The sequence below is a fragment of the Acipenser ruthenus genome, chromosome 8 (assembly GCF_902713425.1).
Source record: "Acipenser ruthenus chromosome 8, fAciRut3.2 maternal haplotype, whole genome shotgun sequence".
Taxonomy (NCBI): domain Eukaryota; kingdom Metazoa; phylum Chordata; class Actinopteri; order Acipenseriformes; family Acipenseridae; genus Acipenser; species Acipenser ruthenus.
Window position 1 is genome coordinate 56766319 of NC_081196.1, and position 24117 is coordinate 56790435.

General features: G+C 40.4%; 1 protein-coding gene across 22 annotated transcripts in view; it reads left to right on the plus strand.

Annotated features, from left to right (window-relative positions):
• mycbp2 (MYC binding protein 2) overlaps window positions 1–23469 on the plus strand; it is a 98158-nt gene extending 74689 nt beyond the window's left edge. For 16 of the 22 annotated variants that reach the window (XM_059029314.1, XM_059029323.1, XM_059029326.1 and 13 more), the window contains 29 exons: window positions 1131–1232; window positions 5045–6688; window positions 6887–7056; window positions 7545–7804; window positions 8459–8626; window positions 8810–8967; window positions 9310–9509; window positions 10045–10194; window positions 10653–10813; window positions 11133–11289; window positions 11929–12153; window positions 12533–12598; window positions 13144–13383; window positions 13681–13770; window positions 14595–14675; window positions 15148–15414; window positions 15712–15986; window positions 16347–16443; window positions 16781–16900; window positions 17285–17386; window positions 17813–17941; window positions 18431–18563; window positions 19140–19243; window positions 19394–19582; window positions 20034–20141; window positions 20394–20603; window positions 21123–21230; window positions 22023–22188; window positions 22625–23469. In XM_059029314.1, the coding sequence (XP_058885297.1) occupies window positions 1131–1232; window positions 5045–6688; window positions 6887–7056; window positions 7545–7804; window positions 8459–8626; window positions 8810–8967; window positions 9310–9509; window positions 10045–10194; window positions 10653–10813; window positions 11133–11289; window positions 11929–12153; window positions 12533–12598; window positions 13144–13383; window positions 13681–13770; window positions 14595–14675; window positions 15148–15414; window positions 15712–15986; window positions 16347–16443; window positions 16781–16900; window positions 17285–17386; window positions 17813–17941; window positions 18431–18563; window positions 19140–19243; window positions 19394–19582; window positions 20034–20141; window positions 20394–20603; window positions 21123–21230; window positions 22023–22188; window positions 22625–22740 (5996 nt within the window). In that variant the 3' untranslated portion in view covers window positions 22741–23469. The remainder of the gene's footprint in view (window positions 1–1130; window positions 1233–5044; window positions 6689–6886; window positions 7057–7544; window positions 7805–8458; window positions 8627–8809; window positions 8968–9309; window positions 9510–10044; window positions 10195–10652; window positions 10814–11132; window positions 11290–11928; window positions 12154–12532; window positions 12599–13143; window positions 13384–13680; window positions 13771–14594; window positions 14676–15147; window positions 15415–15711; window positions 15987–16346; window positions 16444–16780; window positions 16901–17284; window positions 17387–17812; window positions 17942–18430; window positions 18564–19139; window positions 19244–19393; window positions 19583–20033; window positions 20142–20393; window positions 20604–21122; window positions 21231–22022; window positions 22189–22624) is intronic. The other 6 variants (XM_059029324.1, XM_059029333.1, XM_059029335.1 and 3 more) reach the window with 3 other exon arrangements.
• The last annotated feature ends 648 nt before the right edge of the window (window positions 23470–24117 follow it).

The window sequence follows — 24117 nt, forward strand, 5'->3', positions numbered from 1 at the left end:
AGTCACCTAACCTGTAACACAGGAATGTACTGTAACTTATTAGGCCCTGCATTAATACCAACCCCCCCCCCCCCCCCCCCCAAAAAAAAAAGTATCTGCTGTTCTTAGCAGTTTCTTGCCTTTGCACTTGCCCACACTGTTAAAGCAGGAAAATAGATAATTCACAAGTCAATGTGAAAAAAAGTGTAAACAAAATGTTCATTTATAGTTACACAGTCAATTGTAAAACATTTAGAATTACTAAAGGAAACCTAGTGTACAATCTTTCTTAATGTTCCAATGAGTACCAGATGAAATATTTGTCAAAGTTTTATTTTTATTTTGGGGGCTCCCGAGTGGCGCATCCAGTAAAAGCACTCGCTAGAGTGCAGGATGCGCTCTATAGCCTGGATGTCGAGAGTTCGAATCCAGGCTATTCCACAGCCGACTGTGGACGGGAGCTCCCAGGGGGCGGCGCTCAATTGGCCGAGCGTCGCCCGGGGGGAGGGAGGGTTAGGTCGGCCAGGGTGTCCTCGGCTCACCGCGCACCAGCGACCCCTGTAGTCTGGCCGGGCGCCTGCGGGCTTGCCTGTAAGCCGCCCAGAGCTGCGTTGTCCTCTGAGGCGGCTGCACAGTGAGTCTGCAGAGTGTAAAGAAGCGGGCGGCTGACGGCACACGCTTCGGAGGACAGCGTGTGTTCATCTTCGCCCCTCCCAAGTCAGCGCAGGGGTGGTAGCGGTGAGCTGAGCCTAAAAATAATTGGGCATTTCAAATTGGGGAGAAAATAATAAAAACTAATTGGCAACGACTAAATTTAAAAAAAAAAAAAATAAACAAATTTAAAAAAAAAGAAAGAAAAAAAAAAGGTTTATTTTTATTTTTTATATTACTACAAGACAAAAAGACAAACAGCAAAACCAGAGCAATACATTTTGCTGAAGAGAGATTAGAACTGTTTTTCCAAGCCCGTGTTACAGTACAGTTGGGGGTCCTGATAGGTGTATTAAGTGTAGACCAGTTTGAATACAAGTACACCACCAGTTCATGCATTTGAAATTGCTTTGTGTGCCTGTTGTGTATCTCTTTTTTTTCCTAATAGTTTTCTTCCATTTTAAACTCTGTCGCTTACCTGCCACTGTTTTTCGCTATAGACGCTTCATCTCGCAACCTTGCTTCACGTGAGCGTGTGCACAAAAGTAGCAGTGTAGCTGGGCCAGGCTCTGCTCGCTCATCACTAGCTCACAAAAAAAAGGGTGGGTATGCATGCCATTGCTTGGCCAGCAAAATGCACACAAAGCTGGGATTTAATTGATACTGCTTCTTTCTGATTCATTTCTTACCATACATCAAAAGTGTCATTTGGTTTCTTGCATTAGGAACGGCAGTTTTATTATTTATTTATTTATTTTTATTTATTTATTATAAGAAATTAAGGCGCATATTGTGAGCGGTGTGTAATACTTTGTTCCTCATAATGTTTAAATAGAAGTAAAAACACATAAATATATAATTTGTTAGATGCTCATTTTTTAAATTTATTTTGTACTTGTTTTCACTACAGTTTCTATAGTGAATTGAATAAACTACTTGCAAATAAAGGGGGGAAATTTGGTGTTGGTTCTATACACAGTATATGTTGGGCTGGGTAGTGGTACTCAAAGTAATTTGGGCACAGGCATAAATTTATCTTACTTGGCTGTTTGCGGGCACGCTGACTATTGCATAGGTTCTTATCTTAAACACTGCCTTCCCACGACATTTACAGTATATGTATATACAGTGTCATAAAGTATTTGCCCCCTGTCTGATTTTCTGCATTTTTGCATATTTGTGACACTGAATGTTATCAGATCTTTAACCAAAACCTAATATTAGATAAAAGGGACCCTGAGTAAACAAATAACACACAAATTTGATACATATTTAATTTATTTATTAAAGAAAGTTATGCAACACACAATGCCCCTGTGTGAAAAAGTAATCGCCCCCTTAGACTCAATAACTGGTTACGCCACCTTTAGCAGCAATAACTGAAACCAAACGCTTCCTGTAGTTATTGATTAGTATCTCACAGCGCCGTGGAGGAATTTTGGCCCACTTCTCCATGCAGAACTGCTTCAACTCAGTGACATTTGTGGGTTTTCCAGCATGAACTGCTCATTTCAGGTCCTGCCACAACATCTCAATGGGATTTAGGTCTGGACTTTGACTAGGCCATTCCAAAACTTTAAATTTCTTGTTCTTCAACCATTCTGATGTAGACTTGCTTGTGTGTTTCGGGTCATTGTCTTGCTGCATGACCCAACTGCGCTTCAGCTTCAGCTCACGGACGGATGGCCTGGCATTCTCCTGTAGAATTCTCTGATACAGAGCAGAATTTATGGTTCCTTCAATGATGGCAAGGCGTCCAGGTCCTGATGCAGCAAAGCATCCCCAAACCATGACACTACCATCACCATGCTTGACCGTTGGTATGAGGTTCTTACTGTGGAATGCAGTGTTTGGTTTTCGCCAGACATAACAGGGCCCATGTCAGCCAAAAAGTTCCACTTTTGACTCATCTGTCCATAGAACATTGTTCCAGAACTCTTGAGGATCATCCTTTTTGGCAAACTTGAGACGAGCATTCATGTTCTTCTTAGTGAGCAATGGTTTCCGCCTTGCTACTCTGCCATGAATTCCATTTTTGCCCTGTGTCTTTCTGATGGTGGAGTCATGAACACTGACCTTAGCCGAGGAGAGAGAGGCCTCAAGATCCCTGGATGATGTTCTAGGGTTCTTTGTGACTTCCTGGACGATTTTACACCTTGCTCTTGGAGAGATTTTGGCAGTACGACCACTCCGGGAAAGATTCACTACTGTCCCAAGCTTTCTCCATTTGGACAGTATGGCTCTGACTGTGGTTCAGTGGAGCCCCAGAGCCTTAGAAATGGCTTTGTAACCCTTTCCAGACTGATAGGCATCAACAACTTTTTTTCCGGAGGTCTTCAGGAATTTCTTTTGTTCGTGGCATGATGTGCCTCTAGAACCTGTGTGCTGACAACTTCACTCTGATGGTAAGGGCCAAAGTTAGTCAGATTTGTATTGGGCAGGGCTGGCCCAAATCAGGCCTGGTTGTTAACCAAAGTACTCAAACAGCTGACCCTAATTATCCCTTTAATTGGGTTGAGTTAACTAGGGGAGCAATAACTTTTTCACACCTGAAGATTGCATGTTTGATTACCTTGTACACCAAACAAATGAAAGAAGCACCAAACTTTGGTGTCATTTTTTCTCTCAGACTCCCTCATGTACTACTACAACCCACAAAAAAATCTGACCAAATACAATGTGAAAAATGTGCAAAAATGCAGAAAGTCAGACAGGGGGCAAATACTTTTTCATGGCACTATATATATATATATATATATATATATATATATATATATATATATATATATATATTATATATATATGAGTTTTAGTGGGAGTTATTCTTGGCTCACTCTGTCACTCTGATAAGGCCAAGTCTCAGGCAGTAATTGCACGTGCTGTGCTTATTCTTTAAATAATTTATATAAAATACGCAATGCAAATATTTTTAAATAGCATGTTTACACAGATAACCATGAATAAACTAAAATAAAAGGATTGATAGCGTCTCGCTTTGTTTTAATTTGGCAACACTACTCTTTTAAAGATCGCTCATCTCCAGTACAATTATTCACAGAAAGTGGATTCGTAACTAAATCTACTACGGTGTTTCCCTTGTCTGATGAAATTAAAAAATATATAGAGAGAAAATGAAATTCTAAATACTGAAATGTATTATTTTTCTCAATAACAGTCGGCGAAATTAAGTGTTTACCCGGCATTTTAACACCCCGTCTCTGCTCACGAATGATTAGACAGCTGTCAGATCTTTCCCTCCCATTGGCTACTCGCCTTCAATTTTCATGCAGAATACCGTGAACAGCCTCTGCTTGCTTATGCTTGGACAGCGGCGTAAATCTTGGCAGCTATTTGACTCTCCTATTGGTTAAATTTACTGTCTGCACCTGCAACTGAAACAGACACAGTTTATGTCTCACCCAGCTAACTTATGATTGGGCTACCGCAGAGAAAATGCAGATATTCAGTTGGTTGATCGTATTCGCAGAGGCCCTTCAGGAAAAAAAAATATGTTGAGTACGTACAAGCACAGCATAAGCGAGCAGCACTGTCAACAGACTGCTGTGATGCTTTTGTTGGAAAACGTGTTTTAAAGCTTTATTTATTTTCCCACGCTACGACCTGCCAGAAATGTGTTCACGACCCATAATTTAAGAACAGCTGCCGCAGGCACAATGGCCATGCTTCACGGGCACCACTTTGAGGACCACTGGACTAATGCATACTGTCCATAAACTTGATAAAACTAATAAAGAATAACCGTAAGAAGTAATGCCTGCTCATCATTTTCAATCACTTACCAATAAGGCCTAATGTCCTGTCCTGTCCAGTCTTGTCCCACAGGCACCTAGTGTGACTGTCCTGTGAATGTGGCAGGGGGCCCTTCAGTGATAAAGGTCGATATTGCATATGTTCACACATTCCAGAGAAAGCATTCACAAGTTCTTGTAAATGCCATCATGTTTTGATATACTTTGTGGTCAATACATTTGTCCTAATTTCTCTATTCTAAAGGGAATAAATACCCTGGTGCTTTTTATTTTATTTTAATTTATTTTTATTTTACAGGTCTTAGAAATTGTAATGCATTTTGCAGTATTTCAGTTGAGCTAGGATTGTTGCCTAGACATTTTAGACCATCGTTGTTCATTACAGTATTGATTTGAAATAAATAAATTAAGTGGCAATAGTTACTGATAAGAAATATTGGATTGCCTGGAAATAAGGAAAATCAAACCAAAAACGTTTCATTAAATTAATTCTGTATTGAGATTTTTTTATATTATTATTAGTAGTAGTAGTAGTAGTAGTAGTAGTAGTAGTAGTAGTAGTATGATTCTTAAAATATATTTATAATATACTGATGTAATTTAAAAAATATTGTTTTGCTAATTTAATCTGTTGTGATGTGTAGGTGAAAGAGGGAATTTAGCAACAGCTGCTATGCCTTTATCTCCTGCTGGGAAGTTAGACCTACCTGGGAAACACAAAACAGAAAGTAGATCCCCAAAATTGGATGGCCGTGTTAGCAGAGTCTCTGCTGACCAAGTAAAGATGAAGAACACAGAAAGCATGTCTGCCAGTGAATCCCTCGTACTGAAATCTGACACGGCTAAGTTGAGGTCGGACTCTCACAGCAGGTCGCTGTCTCCGAACCACAATACCCTTCAGGCACTGAAAGCCGACAGAACCTCAGGATTAAGGGCAGAATCACCTACCCCAGGATCCAGGTCCTCTTCTCCAAAACCAAAGGCTTTGTTATCTGGCAGATCCAGTCCCTCCAGCACTAGTTCTCCAAGATCGACATCCCCGTACGAAAAGAACCTACCTCAAATAGTCAGCTCATCTTCAAAATCCAAACTGGATCCACCTAGGGAGAGGTCAAAGTCTGACTCATATACCCTAGATCCTGACACCCTCCGTAAGAAAAAACCTCCCCTAACTGAGCCTCTACGTGGACGTTCCACCTCACCCAAACCAAAAATCCCACCAAAAGATGGGAAAGCTGGTGACAATGATGAAAACCGAGCTCCCTCTCCCCACGTGGTACAGGAAAACCTGCACAGTGAGGTGGTAGAGGTCTGCACCTCCAGCACTCTGGCATCCAGCAATGATGATGGTAATGATGAAAACCCCGATGCCAGAAACATTGAAGAAGGCTCCTCAAAAGTCCACTTCAGCATAGGGAAAGCTCCAGTTAAGGAAGAGCAAGAAACCAGGTCATCCCCCAAAGTCAGCCGCAAGACAACTGGCCGACATGTAAGGCCCAAGAAAGAGAAATCTGGTCCCTTCTTTAAGGGTGAGAATGCCCGCCTGGTGGAGCCCGCCAAGCAAGCTATGTCACCATCAGTAGCCGAGTGTGCCCGTGCAGTATTTGCAGCTTTTCTTTGGCATGAGGGCATTGTTCATGATGCCATGGCCTGCTCATCCTTCTTAAAGTTCAATCCTGAGCTCACAAAGGAGCATGCACCTATAAGGAGCAGCCTTAGCAGCCAGCAAGCCATGGATGAGAAGGAAAACAAGCTGAAGAACAGGCACTCCCTAGAGATCTCCTCTGCCTTGAACATGTTCAACATCTCTCCCCACGGGCCTGACATTTCAAAAATGGGCAGCATCAACAAGAATAAGGTCCTCTCCATGCTCAAGGAACCTCCACTGCCAGAGAAGTGTGAGGATGGGAAGGCTGAAACAGTAATCTACGAGACCTGTAGTCAAACAACCACAAAGACAAAGTCCCCTCTTCCACTGACCTTACAGCACCTTGTGGCTTTTTGGGAAGACATCTCCATGGCCACCATCAAAGCTGCCACCCAGAACATGATCTTCCCCAGCCCTGGTTCCAGTGCCATTCTGAAGAAAAAGGAGAATGAGAAAGATGGCAAGAAATCCAAAAAGGAGAAAAAGAAGAAGGAGAAGGCTGATGTTCGGCCAAGAGGAAATCTCTTTGGAGAGATGGCCCAACTTGCTATGGGTGGGCCAGAGAAAGACACCATTTGTGAGCTGTGTGGAGAATCTCATCCCTACCCTGTGACCTACCACATGAGACAAACCCATCCAGGTAAAGTATGATTTGTATGTATAGATTCTTATTGTCTCTTGGTCCTTCGGCAACCAAGGACAAATAGTATTAACTTTCTATAATAATTATAAAGGGGATAACTTTTTTTAGACATAATTTGGTGGGACTGCACCTGGGACTTAAAAGTAGCATATGTTTTCTGTTTGTGTGTTTCATTTCAATGCGTATTTGGTGCAGGTTGTGGTCGGTATGCTGGAGGACAAGGCTATAATAGCATTGGACACTTCTGTGGAGGCTGGGCAGGTAACTGTGGAGATGGAGGAATTGGAGGCAGCACATGGTATTTAGTGTGTGACCGCTGCAGGGAAAAATACCTCCGCGAGAAGCAAACAGCAGCAAGAGAAAAGGTTTGTTTGTCTTTTAACCTTGCTGATGTTATTTCAGGACTCATTTTAACAATTTAAGTCTTTTAAAAGATGTGTTATTAATCTCAGTAATATAGCATTCTCACTGGCCCTTATTGTTTTTGCTGAAATAATTTAGTTTTCCAGACTTCACTGTATTTACACTCAGATAAAGCCCATTTATCCTACCACAACTCTTGAGTTTGATAGTAGCACGTGATTTCCTCTCTCTTAATGGGACCCCACCTCACATTTCCTATTGTATGTGCAGCTTTATATTGCAAGTGTAATGCTCAGACGGAGCCCTGTTTCCCGTAACACAGAGTGAACTCACAGCAATGTGGAAGAAAAAAAATTGCCCATGAATTTAATGAAATTGAGGATTGAATCTTCTTTGTATGAATCTAGCAATGCCCAGGTTTCATTTGTATATTCTTCCTCAGTGTTACTATTGCATTCAATTTAAACCTATGGCTATTTAAGTTGAGTAGCTTTCTGGCCATCAGGTGAAGCAGTCGAGGAAAAAACCAATGCAGGTCAAGACCCCCCGAGCCCTCCCCACCATGGAGGCTCACCAAGTCATCAAAGCCAACGCCCTGTTCCTGCTGTCCCTGAGTAGTGCCGCGGAGCCCAACATGCTCTGTCACCATCCACCCAAACCCTTCCACACCCATCTACCCAGCCTCAAGGAGGGTGTCTCTGAGGAGATTCCCAACAAGATTGGCTGTCTCTACCTGCAGACTCTCGCACGGTAGGGGACCCCTTCAACCCATATGACTTATTGTTGTGAAACAGTGCTGGTTCGTTACTGTCAAGTGAGTACTTGTTTGGATGTTGACATAAAATAGAAAGGAGTGTTTCTGTTTGTAACAAACTAGTGTGGGTAAAATAAATATACATGTGAGCTTCCTATGAAGAGCAATCAGCCTCGCATTAGCAGGGGTTATGGTCTAATAAATAGCAAGGTGGTCTGGGGATGTGAAACCGCTAAGGTTTGCATCATTAAATTATGAAAATAGCTGACATGTATCTACATCCCTGCATTAGGTGAAGTACTTTATTGCATTTACTTTGGGGCTTTTTTTTGTTTGTGCTTCTGTTTCTGTTTTTAAGCAATCCTAATGTTGGTTTTGAGCAGCCAATGTTAAGATAATGTAAGCAGGTGCTATTTTTAGGAATGTGTGGATCCATGTAGTTAACTAAAAAACAAATGAATGTGTTAGCTGTTCTCAACAATGATACCACATTTAATGAAAGTGAACTTGCAAATTCTAAAAGAACAGAAAGATATTTGAAATTAATCAGGATTGTAGTCAAGTCGCCAGATGGTGGAAGATTACTGCGATTGTATTCAGTTTTACTGAGTTTTAATAGTTTTATGTCATCTGTTTCTTGCCTTGTACAGACAACATTCAGAGAATTTTGGTGGCTACCATGATGATAATCTTTTCCAAGACGAGATGAGGTACTTGCGATCAACCTCAGTCCCAGCCCCTTATATATCAGTCACTCCAGATGCCAGCCCCAATGTCTTTGAGGAGCCTGAAAGCAATATGAAATGCTTGCCTCACAGGTACGATATGTCCTTTTATCTTTTTGCATCAGTTGCATCCTTTAGTGCACATCCAATAGTTCTCAAGCATTTCCAATTATATTAACAGAAATGTGACAGAAATGTCCTCTAAAGCTACGGTTAATGAATGACCATGGAGAATGAACTACGCTCAGTTCCTTAGAGGTACTCTGTATTTTTCAGTTTGGAGACAAGCCCCATTACTGACAGCGACACAGCCAAGCGCACAGTATTTCAAAGGTCCTACTCAGTGGTGGCATCCGAATATGACAAGCAGAACTCCACCTCCACTGCTCGAGTGAAGGCCATTCCCAGACGCAGAGTCAACAGTGGAGATGCAGGTACACCTTCAGTCTAATTACCAGACAGACACTGTATTTTTTGTTATTCCACTTACCATTTGTTAGGTTGGTTCCTACTTTGGAGTTTTACCTTTTTGTGGAATAGGAGACTAAAACAGTGAAGTTGTGTTTTATGGGCATGTGTAACTTAAATGTTAAACATTTAGCCAGAAAATTCTTTCAACGTTGAATGGTGACAAAGCTCCTTATACATAATTCTAGCAAACACCAATGGCCAAATGATGCCGCATTCAACCCCTCTCTTATATGTTTACTGTATTTGGGATGGTTTTAAAAGAACCAGCTTGATGTATAAGTGGGTATGTGTGCTGTGCCTTGCAGAAGTGGGCTCTTCTCTCCTGCGACACCCCTCCCCGGAGCTCTCACGGCTGATATCTGCCCACGGTTCACTCAGTAAAGGGGAGCGTAATTTCCAGTGGCCTGTCCTGGCCTTTGTCATCCAGCACCACGACCTGGAAGGACTGGAAGTGGCGATGAGGCATGCCTTGAGGAAGTCTGCCTGCAGAGTGTTTGCAATGGAGGTCAGTTATAATGAACCTACTTTATTTAGGTCAAGCTCATGGGACTGTTCTTTGAGTACATGATAGAGGATAATGTGTGGTATACATTCTGTTTTTATATGACAATCACAAAATGATTATTGCAATTTCTGTATGGAAAGAAAAAATATTTCGTGCTACAAGACAACAAAAAATTATAGCATGTATGTGGATTTTAGTTGGCAAATTATAATTTGCTATGAGAAACTAAACTTTAATCTTTTTTTTTTTTTAAGATACATTATATTGCAACCATGAGGTCTTTTTTTAATAATCTAAACAGGGACAGATATAAATACTGTGCTGTAGCCTTTAACTCTAGATTATTTCCATTGCTTTTTTTTTCCTCCTCTGGTGACTTACTGTATAAATCCACTTTTTACTTTCATAAATACAATTAAATGTAATGAAAATGTTGAATCATGAAGAAGAAGTATGTGGGATTTTATTTTAAACCACATGATATTCAAAATTTGATATCTGGTCAAAACTTGCCTTATCTTTTTTTGCCCTTCAGGCTTTTAACTGGCTGCTGTGTAACGTCATCCAGACCACCTCTCTCCATGACATCCTGTGGCATTTTGTGGCATCCCTGACCCCTTCTCCCTGTGAGCCAGAAGAGGAGGAGGACGAAGAAAACAAAGCAAACAAGGAAAATGCTGAACAGGTGCTGTTGGTCTGCTAATCCATGGTTTATCTACTCATGTGAATCCCTTATATATATATATATTTATCTACTTATTCCTTTTCCCACTTTTGTACAAATCAGTCACAGTTGGGTCTGATGGCCCTGCAAAGCAGCCCAAGAAACATAAAAAAATACATAATAATTTGCTGTTACTAAAAGCTTACATATATTTGAAGTGCCTTAAAACTGGAGGCACCAGCGGCTTTTGTTTCAATCCATCCTAACACTCTTAGAAAATTATTCCGATACACACCTGATCGGACCTTGCTGAAGAAAGGTTTTATATCCGAATGAAAGTTTTTCCTGTAGAGAAAAAAAAATGTGATTGTGTTTAAATTTTTTTTTTAAAAAGCCTATGGTAAATGTACACATTTACCAGCAAACATGTCCTGCTCTTCTGATGTTGCTAAATGCGTGTTTTTTATCTCCCTGTGTAGGAGAAAGACACACGTGTGTGTGAGCACCCCCTGTCCGATATCGTGATTGCAGGAGAAGCAGCTCATCCTCTGCCCCACACCTTTCATCGGCTCCTGCAGACCATCTCAGACCTTATGATGTCTCTGCCTAGCGGCAGCTCCCTGCAGCAGATGGCCCTTAGGTATGTTCATCACTGGACAGACGTCCTTCATATGCACTGCTAGCTCCCATTGGATTGAATTTGGTAGCCTGGCTCCATCCGGGGATGAAGTGTGTTTTTCCAACTTTAAGCAATATAGTAGAGGTATCACCCATACCTGTTGCTTATTCAATTGTGATTAAATTTGGTGAAGACAAGAGTATCTGAGACTATGTAATAATGCCTGCCAGACTGTCTGTATGCAAGTACGTACTTAAGTGTCACTAAGTATGTTTAACTGAAATCTAGAACACCTCTTATCCAATGTAATGGAAATTAAAAATACCTTTTTTGTGTGCAGATGCTGGAGTCTGAAGTTCAAGCAGTCTGATCATCAGTTCTTGCACCAGAGCAATGTCTTTCACCACATCAACAACATCCTATCCAAATCTGATGATGGAGACAGTGAGGAAAGCTTCAACATCAGTGTGCAGTCTGGATATGAAGCCACTAACCAGGTGAGAGGCTCAGGAAACCAATGGAACCTTGGCTACAACTGCAGTTTCTTGTTAAATCATTAAATTGGATGTTTCGTGTTCCTGTAGAGGAATGGATCAGAAATGTTTTTCAGGGGGTTCATAAGTGGCGCATCCGGTAAAGGCGCTCCGCGTGGAGTGCAGGATGCGCCCTATAGCCTGGACGTCACCGGTTCGAGTCCAGGATATTCCACTGCCGATCGTGGACGGGAGTTCCCAGGGGGTGGCGCACAATTGGCCGAGCGCCACCCAGGGAGGGGGGGCTTAGGTCGGCCAGAGAGTCCTCGGCTCACAGCGCACCAGCAACCCCTGTAGTCTGGCCTGGCGCCTGCGGGCTTCCCTGTTGTCCTCTGACACTGTAGCTCTGAGGTGGCTGCATGGTGGGCCTGCAGTGTGAAAAAGCAGTGGTCGGCTGACGGCACACGCTTCGGAGGACAGCATGTGTTTGTCTTCGCCGCTCCCGAGTCAGCGTGGGGGTGGTAGCGGTGAGCTGAGCCTAAAAATAATTGGCCATTCCAAATTGGGAGAAAAAATTATAAAACAATTGGCGACTACTAAATTAAAAAAAAAAAAAAAAAAAGTTTTTCAACACTTTGCTAGTAAGCTTGTTTCCTGTCACAGGAGCTGTGTGTTGTCACCTGCCTGAAAGATCTTACGAGCATCGTTGACATCAAGACCTCCAGCCGGCCAGCCATGATCGGCAGCCTAACAGATGGGTCCACAGAAACCTTCTGGGAGTCAGGGGACGAGGATAAGAACAAGACCAAGAGCATCAGCATCAGCTGTGTGAAGGGAATAAACTCCCGCTACGTCTCTGTGCATGTGGACAACTCAAGGGACATCGGAGTAAGGACAAGAGTTTTCATCCCTTTTGTTGCACTTTCATTTTTTTTAAAGTTATTTAAATTATTCTTTGTGGATAAAATGCACTTGCAAAATAATACACTTATTATATAATAAAACATCTGTAATGTATTTGGTGGTGATAACTGTGTTTGCTTTTGTTTTAACCTGTTGAATGTTTTTATACATTGTTTTTCTGTTTTCTCTTAGTGTTGATACTTAGTCTTTCGCATTTGTGATCCATACAGATATTATGGAATTGACTTATTAAGGAATACTTTAAACCTATAAACAACAGCAATATGTATGGAGTATGGAGCTGTGTATATTCATTATTTTAAAAAGTCATGTATTTTTAACATTTCACTTTTATCCTCTACAGAACAAAGTCACGTCCATGACTTTCCTTTATGGAAAGGCAGTTGAAGATCTCTGCAGAATTAAACAGGTATGAGCATTGCATAGTGATTCAAATTAAGTCAGATTTGTGTGATCGTCTTTCTGGTCAGTAGTATTAATTAAGATAAGGCTCTAGTTTTCTGTATGTGTTAACATTCATAAAAAGCTATTGCATTTAGTTGTTAAAAATTATAGCCAGGTCTGTATTGCGAAACAAATGTAGTTGCACATGTTTTAAAATAAAATTACAAATACATGGTTTATCCCCCACTGAATAGTGGAGATGCCCTTATGTCCAGCTGTATGTTTTAGTTAGATTTTGACATTTATTTAAAACAAACACTCCAGCTTTATTGAAACTTGCTTGGGACATTTATTACACATTATTACAACCCATACAGTATTGTTTTTCTGCATGTATGTAATACAGTGGATATCAGAGTTTGGGAATACAGTGAAATAGGCTAGTCAACCTTAACATTCTGTACATTATTTGGAATTGGGCTGATTGACCAGGAAATTGTGAAATTGAAACAAGCAGATGTTATCATTTTTTGTAATTAATTTATTTGTATTTCCTATTTTTTTCATCAGGTGGACCTGGACTCCAGACATATCGGCTGGGTCACCAGCGAGCTCCCCAGGGTTGATGCTCAGATTGTGAAAATTGAGCTGAAGGGACCAGAGAACACCCTGCGAGTGCGACAGGTCAAAGTGCTGGGGTGGAAGGACGGGGAGAGCATCAAAATCGCTGGACAGATTTCAGCTAGTATGGCGCAGCAGAAGAACTGCGAGGCAGAAACCCTTAGAGTTTTCCGTCTGATCACATCGCAGGTACAGCAGGGCTTTCCTTCAGTCTGATCACATCGCAGGTACAGCAGGGCTTTCCTTCAGTCTGATCACATCGCAGGTACAGCAGGGCTTTCCTTCAGTCTGATCACATCGCAGGTACAGCAGGGCTTTCCTTCAGTCTGATCACATCGCAGGTACAGCAGGGCTTTCCTTCAGTCTGATCACATCGCAGGTACAGCAGGGCTTTCCCTCTGATCATGTTGCAGGTGTAGCAGGGCAGGAGCGTACACCTGACTTCTGCTTTAAGATGTCTTAGATTTTTTTTTTTTTTTTGTACAGGTGTTCGGAAAACTTATCTGTGGGGATGCAGAGCCAACTCCAGAACAGGAGGAGAAGAACTTACTGTCTTCTCCTGAAGGAGAGGACAAGGTAATGATTGTGGCATTAGCATAGAGGACATTGCAGACAGTTAATCAATCAATCAGTCTTTATTTTATATAGTGCCTTTCATAGTGGACCACCATCACAAAGCGCTTTACAAGATGCAGTAACAACAAGAAAATCCGTAGTACTTTAAATACAGAGAAATGCATAATACATGATAGACAGTAAACATAATATATGAAATACAGTGGAAAGTGCATAATACATGATAGTAGCATAATACATGATATAGTAGCAGCAACACAGCAGCTAATAGCAGATATCGGGCTTAAAGAGCATGGAAAGCAAGAGAGAATAGATGGGTCTTGAGAGTTGATTTAAAGCGAGCGATGGTGGGAGCATCACGCACCAAAGCTGGGCGAGAGTTCCAAAGTGTCGGAGCCGTGAAGCTAAACGAGCGTTCTCCAAGTGTGGTGCACTTTTGCTTGGAATTAAAGCATGTTCTGGTTTCTGTGACTGTGGTCTGATTCTAAATTAAGACATAATTGCTTGTCTGTTGTTCTGTTGGGTACATTTCTGTTTATGCTTTGTACAAATACTGATTTAATAATTGTGTAAATTGAGTGTGTATGCATTGCTGTTTTGATCTACAAAGTGTTTAAGTATTAATGTAGTACAAAACACATTGCTCAGCTTTTGGATTTAGAATTAGGTGTGCTAAAAATATATATTATCTGCAATTAATAAAGGCATGTGCCTTTTGGGTATGGTTTTTTTTATCTCTGTCTACGAATAGAAAAAAAAGATGGTATCAAACATTAATGATTACTATTATAATATTACTTTTTATATTGCACTTTGTTTCCTAGGCTACATCTGATGCAGACTTGAAGGAGCACATGGTTGGGATTATATTCAGCAGGAGTAAGCTGACAAACCTTCAGAAGCAGGTATGCTAGCATGGAGGATGATGGAAAAAAGATAAGCATCCTAGATAAAACTTGACATATATCTTTTCAGTCTGGCATTTATACAATATTCAAATATTCCTATTAGCTTTTGGAAGACAGAATAATTTAGCAGCAAGTGAGAAATGTAACCCTAATGTATTAATTAATTAAATCTACTTTTGTTGTTTGAAATAGTATGAAAATACTGTCCTGTAATAGCAATCTCCATTTGCTCAAAGACCAACCCAGGCTTCTGAACCACCTCTCCGTAGGAGGAAGAACCGTCATTCGCCATTATTCATATCCATAACTATCAAACACTCAATAGTGCTGAATTTAGAATTACTAAAAGACGGAATCCAGTGACAAAAACGTTACCACTAGAAGTGTCTTTCAATGTCTTCAAAAGAGCCATTTTTCTCTAAATCATTCTTCTCATACAGGGTTTCTTGTTTTTGTTCTTTGCCCACAGGTGTGTGCTCATATTGTGCAGGCAATTCGAATGGAAGCCACCCGTGTTCGTGAGGAGTGGGAGCACGCCATCTCCAGCAAGGAGAACGCCAACTCTCAGCCCAGCGATGAAGACGCCTCCTCGGACGCATACTGCTTCGAGCTGCTGTCCATGGTGCTGGCACTGAGCGGCTCCAACGTGGGTAGGCAGTACTTAGCCCAACAGCTGACTCTGCTGCAGGATCTCTTCTCCCTGCTCCACACCGCTTCCCCCAGGGTGCAGAGACAGGTAAGGAGCAACTGTGCAATTTCTTCTAATAATCTTGAGTTGACATGCCTGGATAATTTACTATTTTGATGCTCTTTTAAACTTGTCCTTGACCGATCACAAGCATATGGGGTACTAAGGTTGTTCTAGTTTTTTGTTCCTGCTCTCATCTGGGAAGAAAGAAGAGTACTGCAGGAAGAACTACTATTATATTATATATACGCAATTGGGACCAGTTTCTGATAGTTTTCAGTAACGCTAATATAAATACTGATGATGACAGTGCTGGTTATCTGATCGACTTGTAATCCTCTGCAGGTGACCTCTCTGTTGAGGCGTGTCCTCCCTGAGGTGACCCCGGCTCGCCTGGCCAGTATAATCGGGGTGAAGGCCCTCCCTCCTGCAGATATCAGCGACATCATTCACTCCACAGAAAAGGGAGATTGGAACAAGCTGGGTATCCTGGACATGTTCCTGGGCTGCATTGCCAAAGCGCTCACTGTACAACTGAAAGCCAAGGGAACCACTATAGCTGGGACTGCAGCAGGAAAAGGAGTCACCACAGTGACACTGCCCATGATCTTCAACTCCAGGTAGGAGGCCATGCTTCTGATTCATCTTTTAGTGTTACCATTGTTTTTATCCGTCTGGAATTACTACAAGGATAGTGTTTTTTTTTTAATTTTTTTTTAGAAGAGTTCATATGGCTGATAAAATATTTTGTGTGTGTGTGTTTTAGTACTGGATAACAGTGGCGTCAAAAAATTCAGTTTTAACATACAGGATTGTTGTAGGTTATGTAGAATTGGCATGCACTATGCGGCATCAGTGAGTTTGGGAAAGAATGCAATGTGTTGCATCCTTACAGTAGATGTTGAATTGCATTGAAATGGTTGTATACTGTAAATAAAGTGAGTTTACCCACATTTTCTCATGTTTTTTGCATTATCCAGCTATATTATGCGAGGCGAGAGTCACTGGTGGATGAAGGGCTCCACTCCACCCCAGATTGCTGAGATCATTATCAAACTGGTCAAGGACATGGCATCAGTAAGAAGCAGTGTCTACTTTATTTTTTGCCCTAAATTACTAAGCCATTCAGTTTTGATTGATTGTTAAACTATATATGTCACTGGCTGTGAAGTTATTTTCACAGAGAAACAGATTTTTAATTTTTTTTATTTCCACAGTCAGTAAGAATTTAAAAAACACAAACATGTAATCTCTAAGTGTTTGTCACTGCTATTCCATGACATTGCTGCCAACTCAACCCTGTTTTAACATCTCGTTACTGTATGTAGTTTAATTACGTAATAGTACAAATGTAATGTGACTGTTGCCCTCTAAGGTTGTGTTCTCTAAGGTGTATCATGTACTGCTTTGTTAGGGGCACCTGTCTGAGGCCTGGTCCCGGGTCACAAAGAATGCCATTGCTGAGACCATCATTGCTTTAACCAAAATGGAGGAAGAACACAGATCACCAGTGCGCTGCATTGCAACTACCAGGGTACTGCGCTTCTACCTCATTCAATTCCACAAACACAGACCTGGACTGTGACTTGTAACCAGAGCAAGCAGCAGTAATACGCTTAGCATGTGGGATATTGGAGGCTTGGGAGCGAAGAGATAACATCTTGAAACTCAAATAGCTTTTGAAAAAGTAATATATAGTACAGGATGTTACATTCAGCACTGGAACCTAGTGCTGTTGTCTGCCACCCACCAGTATGGGAGTGGGGGGGGGGGGTTTCTCAACCTGTACAGTAGATGCTGAAGGACATTAATAGGACTGCAATATAACTGACCTTGAGGGAACTATTATCACCCCCCCTTGCCTGTGTTTTTTTTAAAAGCACAAACTCAATGTAAAAGTCATATGTCTCTGTTACAGCTATGGCTGGCCCTGGCTTCCCTTTGTGTACTGGACCAGGACCATGTGGACAGGCTTTCTTCTGGCAGGTGGATGGGTAAAGATGGGCAACAGAAGCAAATGGTAAGGGTAGAGTCTGATCGTGTGTATGTGCCTAGACATTCATACCTGTTGTGTGGTTTTGTGTGATTTGTTGTCCTGTTACTAGTGACAAGTATCACATGGGTACTCTCACCTAAAATAAAACATTTATTCGTTTAATTTTCTTTTTCTAGAAGTGTAATGTGTATATTGACATTAATATAAGTGTGCTTCTAGAATCATTATTCTTTCTTCCATAAAAATTGTTACGGTACACCTATATAGAACAGTAAAAAATAAAACTACAGCCTTACTGTATCTGCTTTTGAATATGACTCCTATTGACAAGATAAAAGCTGAAAAACACACTGGGTTAACTTCACTTACATCTCAGTGTTCTGTTTTTAATAATAAAAAAATATATTGAAAAGGCATGCTAATCCTATTGTATTTGTGTTTTTGTCACAGCCTATGTGTGATAACCATGACGATGGGGAGACTGCTGCTATCATCCTGTGTAACATGTGTGGAAACCTGTGTACTGACTGTGACCGATTCCTCCACCTCCACAGACGCACCCGCTCACATCAGAGACAGGTGGGTTACTTTAGAACAGATCCAGTTCCCCAATATAGTAAAGCTGCGTAACTGAAGCAGAACAAGAATGTACAGCATCACGACAAATGCCAATACTACAAATAATAGGCCTGATGTTAGGTAAATGAAGTACTCCTGTTGTTTTTGGTTGGGGTTTGCATAATTAGTTCTATCTTGAAAAAACATAAATCAATTGCCTTAGTTAAAATTTGTATTTCTATGAAAACATTTTGTATTAGATCTCCACTGTGCAAAGAACGTGAACATAACCCAAAATAAAATATATATATATAGGCGACGCGTAGCGGGGGCACGCCTGGTCATGTGCCCCCCCAGATTTCTGCCAGGCAGTGGCTTAGCCACTGCGTTACAGGAAAAAGGACTGCAAAAGATGTAATGTATATATTGCAAGCAGCTGCCCGTGAGACATAGATGAATGAGGCACCTTTTATACCTAGTAGTCTTTACCATATTTTTCTCAAACGGCAGGTGTTCAAGGAAGAGGAAGAGGCTATTAAAGTGGATCTTCATGAAGGCTGTGGAAGGACCAAGCTGTTCTGGCTAATGGCTCTAGCAGATTCTAAAACCATGAAGGCAATGGTAGAGTTCAGGGAACATACAGGTAATATTGGCAAGAGCTGGAGCAGCCTTTGTTTACTCTCATTCTATAATTAAAGATGACCAAAATGAAAACATATTGTTTTATATAAACTGAGATATTTTATTTTATTTTATTTTATTTGTCAGAAAAGCAGAAGTGTAATTTAATGGACTACTTATATTGTAGTTTTTTATTTTATTGTTATTTTTTTTTTTTTTTGTACTTAATGGTATAGCTCCTAATAATAAGTTTTAAAATACTCTTTATTACCTGCTATTTCCACTTGTTCCTCTCTCACCTTTGTGCAGTTAAAAAAAAAAAAAAAAAGTTATGTTCCACTAGATTTTAGTTGGCATTAGCCTTTGCTACAGTTATGTACAGTACTTTTGTTCTCGATAGTAAGAACTCTTAGGAATTAAGAGGATTCATTAATATAAATAAATGAAGTACAACAAAAGGATAGCTGCCATCTGTCATCTGCTACTGCTGGTATTTTAAGGTGTGAAGTAGGCTTCTGTAATGACATTTCAGGAAGGGTGTTTGCAGATTTGTCTAGGTGAAAAACGGAACTGTCTGAAATGAAACCTGTTCTTACAGGCAAGCCTGCATCCAGCAGCTCGGAGGCTTGTCGTTTCTGTGGCACGAGGAATGGAACGGAGCTGTCAGCTGTGGGAAGTGTGTGCTCTGACGCAGACTGTCAGGTCGGTCAAATAAAGCTGGAAATAAATAACCTGCACAGAAATAGGGAAGGGGCTGTTCCCATTGGAATTGTTGTGTGTGTGTGTGTGTGTGTGTGTGTGTGTGTGTGCTCCTCCTTCTTGCTTTTTAATTTGTTTATTCCTCTTTCACAGGAGTATGCAAAAACTGCGTGCAGCAAGACTCATCCCTGTGGCCACCCATGTGGAGGGGTTAAGAATGAGGACCAGTGTCTGCCCTGCCTGCATGGCTGTGACAAGAGCACATCCTGCCTCAAACAGGATGCTGATGACATGTGCATGATCTGTTTTACTGAAGCACTGTCGGCGGCACCAGCAGTTCAAGTAAGAGTTCCTGTCATATTGATATGAGAGCCACAGACTTATAAAGTACAGTATGTTACCAGAATTAACTGACTGGCAATTAATGACTTTTATTAATTGTGTTTAGATACATTACATAAGTGAAAAATTAATGTTTATTGAGGAACTTTTATTATTGACCTTATTAAATGTTGTATGCAAACTGCCATAATAAATCTGAACATCTTATTTTAGGCGTCCAAGATTAATTCTAAATGGGGTCTGTAAAACCTGCATTCTAAATAAATGAATTGTTTAAAGCACAGCAGACTTGGAGCAATGTTAGTAGATGCATTATAAAGACCATTGCAAATGATTAACAAATCAGTTATACAAACTTGAATATAAAACATCACCACAAGTAGATTACTGTAGAGTTGAGCATGTTTTAAATAATAAATACCAAATGCATTTCAAATATTTGTTTTTCCAGTTGGATTGCAGTCACGTGTTCCATCTTCAGTGTTCCAGGCGAGTTCTGGACAACCAATGGCTTGGTCCAAGAATAACATTTGGATTCATGTCTTGTCCTATCTGCAAGGTAATAGAGAATATATTGTGTTCCAAATGGGTCAAGGGCTAATGTGGGAATTGAGAGTTACATTTCTGTTAAACACTTCTAAGGCATAAAGCTCATTATCTTCACCGTTTAAGTTTAAACATTTTGAAAGCACAAATTGTATTCTTCAGGTGATCCCAGGTGAAACTATATCTAACGAGACCTAAACCAACACAGCATTAACCAAATACACTTACCAATCACTAATGTCTGATTTCCTTTCTGTATTTTTAGAAAAAAATCAATCATTTAATGTTGAAGGACCTGCTGGATCCCATCAAAGAACTGTATGAAGATGTGAGAAGAAAAGCTCTCATGAGGTTAGAATATGAAGGGCTACACAAGAGTGAAGCCATCACTACCCCTGGGGCTCGGTTTCACAGTGATCCTGCTGGCTTTGCCATGAACAGATATGCTTACTATGTCTGCTACAAGTGTAAAAAGGTCAGTTTTAAAACCTTGTTTTCCTTTTTTTTTCTTCTATGTTTTTTTTTTTTTTTTTTTGCTCTTGAAAAGTTCCTGGCTGACAGAACAGGAAATATAAGTCGTCTTAATGATATTCCTTCTGCTCTATTGGGTCTCAACCCTGCCTATGAAGCACATTGGACATTACATTTATTATTAGTAGTAGTAGTCGTAGTAGTAGTATTAAATATGTTGCCAGGTAAAGCATTTAAGGCTTGAAAAGGTCGATTTTACCAAAAAGTGATCAGAAATCCCTAAAGTCTTAACAGCTCCAGAACAGAAGATTCAAACTTTTTCTAGTACTCATGCATTAAAGAAATGATCCGAAAGGCTGATGCTTTTTATTTCTGCACTGCAAATCGTAATTTGCACTCTTAAGTCTCGCCTTCTGTGTCAGGAAGGAAGGGCGGCAGGCAACGCTTGATAGTAAGAGAGCTCTAGTGTTTGAAACTGATGCTTGATAATACAGTTTGGATTTGTTGCGCTTCTTTTGTTCAGGCCTACTTTGGAGGTGAGGCACGCTGTGATGCAGAGGCTGGACAAGGTGATGACTATGACCCTCGAGAGCTCATCTGTGGAGCTTGCTCGGATGTTTCAAGAGCCCAGGTACGTAGACTGTGTGTTTGTAGCTCATTAGAAAAATAAATCTTCCATCGCCTAGAATTGTGTGTGTGGGAGCACACTTTGTTTCAAGGCGCTGCATCAATAAGGAGTTTTTGTCTAATTTAACAGTAATGATTACTAATTGAACAAAAACATGGGCACAATCCCCCAAAACCTACCTGTATTAATAAGGTCTAATTTAAAACAAGTTAGATCATGTCATCCTTTCTACAACTGCACTTCTATACTGTATAACTCTGTAGGTACCAGTGTAGGTTTGGACAAGGACATTTTCAGTTATTGATTATCTGCTAAATATTATCAATATAATCATGATTGTCTGAAATCATGTTTTAATTAAATGCGACTTTCTTACTAGTAATTTCTTTTTTCTTAAAAACCTTTTCTGTCTGCTCATAATTTAAATTAACATACCACTGCTCTCTCCAACAATAGAGGAACTGAATTAAATTAATTCTCCATTGTAATTATATTACATGGAATGTATTAAACACCTACAAAAACCGCTTTATGGGCTAAATTGAGACAAGCAGGTTGTATACAAGAAAAGGAGGAAAACATCTTCATATCGGAGGTGTTTATCGTTTCTAGCACGTTTATCACCAAGAATATTATCATCAATTATACATTTTCAGTAAAATACTGTAAAAAAACATCGACAAAATATTGTAGATTTTGTATTATGATAATAGATTTTTGTTACAACAGAATTCGTTGTGTATTAAGTCAGGTGTTACAAACCTCTGGTAAATTGTTTTCTCCACTTTCCTGTAGATGTGCTCCAAACATGGTACAGACTTCCTGGAGTACAAATGCCGCTACTGTTGCTCAGTGGCTGTCTTTTTTTGCTTTGGCACAACACATTTCTGTAACGCTTGCCATGACGACTTTCAGAGGATGACCAGTGTATCCAAGGAGGAGCTTCCACACTGCCCTGCAGGTAGGGTCTGTTAGTCTTTGATATCAGTCAAGGTGACAAACTGCAGCTCTCGTCTCCCCTTCATGAGTAAAATACAAGGTTGTTGAGTGACCTTATCGCTGGTATAATAAAGTCTTTGACAATATAGAAATATGCACATGGATTGCTCTTCATGGGATTAGTTAAGGCTTGTGGATTGTTTGATTGATTTTTGTTAGCTTGTGTTTTTTATTTTGTCATGAAAAAAAAAAAAATGTAGGAAAGACGTTATTTGATTGTTAAACAGCTGGGCTGGATTTCAGAACCACACATACATGTGAGGTATGGTCATGGGATCTGATTGGAAGTTGATTTGAGCAGATGTCAGTTTCTCAGTACAAAATTCCATTGGAATTTCAGCAAAATTCCAATGTCTATTTTTGTTTTTTACTAAATTGTCCTGGTTATTTCTCTGCAGGTCCGAAAGGTAAACAGCTGGAAGGCTCAGAGTGCCCACTACATGTTGTGCATCCCCCGACAGGGGAGGAGTTTGCACTGGGCTGTGGGGTCTGCAGAAACGCTCACACTTTTTGAACAAGCATGCTGTTTCCCAGCAGAACCATCCTTCCACATTTAAGCCTCTGGGAACCTCTCAACTGATCCCAAAGGCAGGTCAGTCAAAGACCGGCAGAGCAAGCGAAGAAACCCCAGAATTAAGAGGAAATAGACAGCGTCCTGGATGTGGGAGACCCAGTGCATCTTCAGGACTTTTAAAAACTTGTGACATGTTTGCATGCAGCCGTTGTAACCCTCGGCTCCTATAAACGTTGCACGCCTCTTAATCACCGAGGCATAACGATGCTTTCAAAATAAAACCTGTTCATGGCAATTGTGGAGCAACATAAAAAATAAATCAGTAATGCCAGCTTCCTAACTATGAATACAAATAAAGATAATGTTATATGTATACTGCTGGGTTTTTTTTTTTGTAATCCTGTACAGTATTCCCAACTGTTGACTGCATAACGGGCAAAAAAAGTGTCTTGTCTGGTTTATGAGTATAGCCTGTTGAGAATGTGTTCTGTTAGGAAGGCATATAGTGTACGATTTATCTCATGTTGTATATAATGATGGTATCCAAAATAGGTGTATTCTGAATTCGCTACTTTACACTTCAGTTTCATTTAATCTTCTGGGTTATGTTTTGAGCCTGAAATTTTAATGAAGTGCAATACTGGGTGTTCCTCCTATCTTGCAGCTGTAAACATATGGAATGTATATGTCAATAAAGCCGCTGTACATTTTTATACAGTGAAAAGGCTATTGTGTTTCACCTTTCAGTGTGTTTGCACTAATTTGTTTTACCAGTGTAGAAGACCCTCTGTTAAAATGCCTTACTTGATATGTGAAGCTGCATTCAGAACAGACACGTGTTCAAACACTGCACATTTATAAAGGCTAACAAAAAGAAACAGCTGCCATATGTGATGAGTCTACACAGTGTTTAAATTGGCCTCAGTCATTACCACCTCTAATTGCTACTGGGCCCCCCTAAGATGGAGGTGTTTTTATCAATTGCTGTACATGGTACATGAAACCTTGTTTTATGATTGGATGAAATATCCTTCAAAACTATTGCTGTAACTAGCAAAGAAAGACATTTTACAATGTTTTTTTTTTTTGTGTGTGTGAATTACATGTTCATCAGGGTCTATAGTTAGTTGCGTAGAATTCAACAACACAATGAACCCTTGGAGATGAAAACAGGAAGCCAGCTGTCTTGGGAGAACACAAACTTGCACAAAGCCTCTGCAGCAATAATTCATGTCTGGGAAACTGTATAAAGTGAAATGGAGACAACAAAAAACACATCAGCAGCCCAGGAAGTACTTGGTATTTTTCTCTTTGAATGTATGTGTATGCTTGGATCCCAAGTATAAATATAGGCCAATGGGCTTAGTGTTTGCAGTG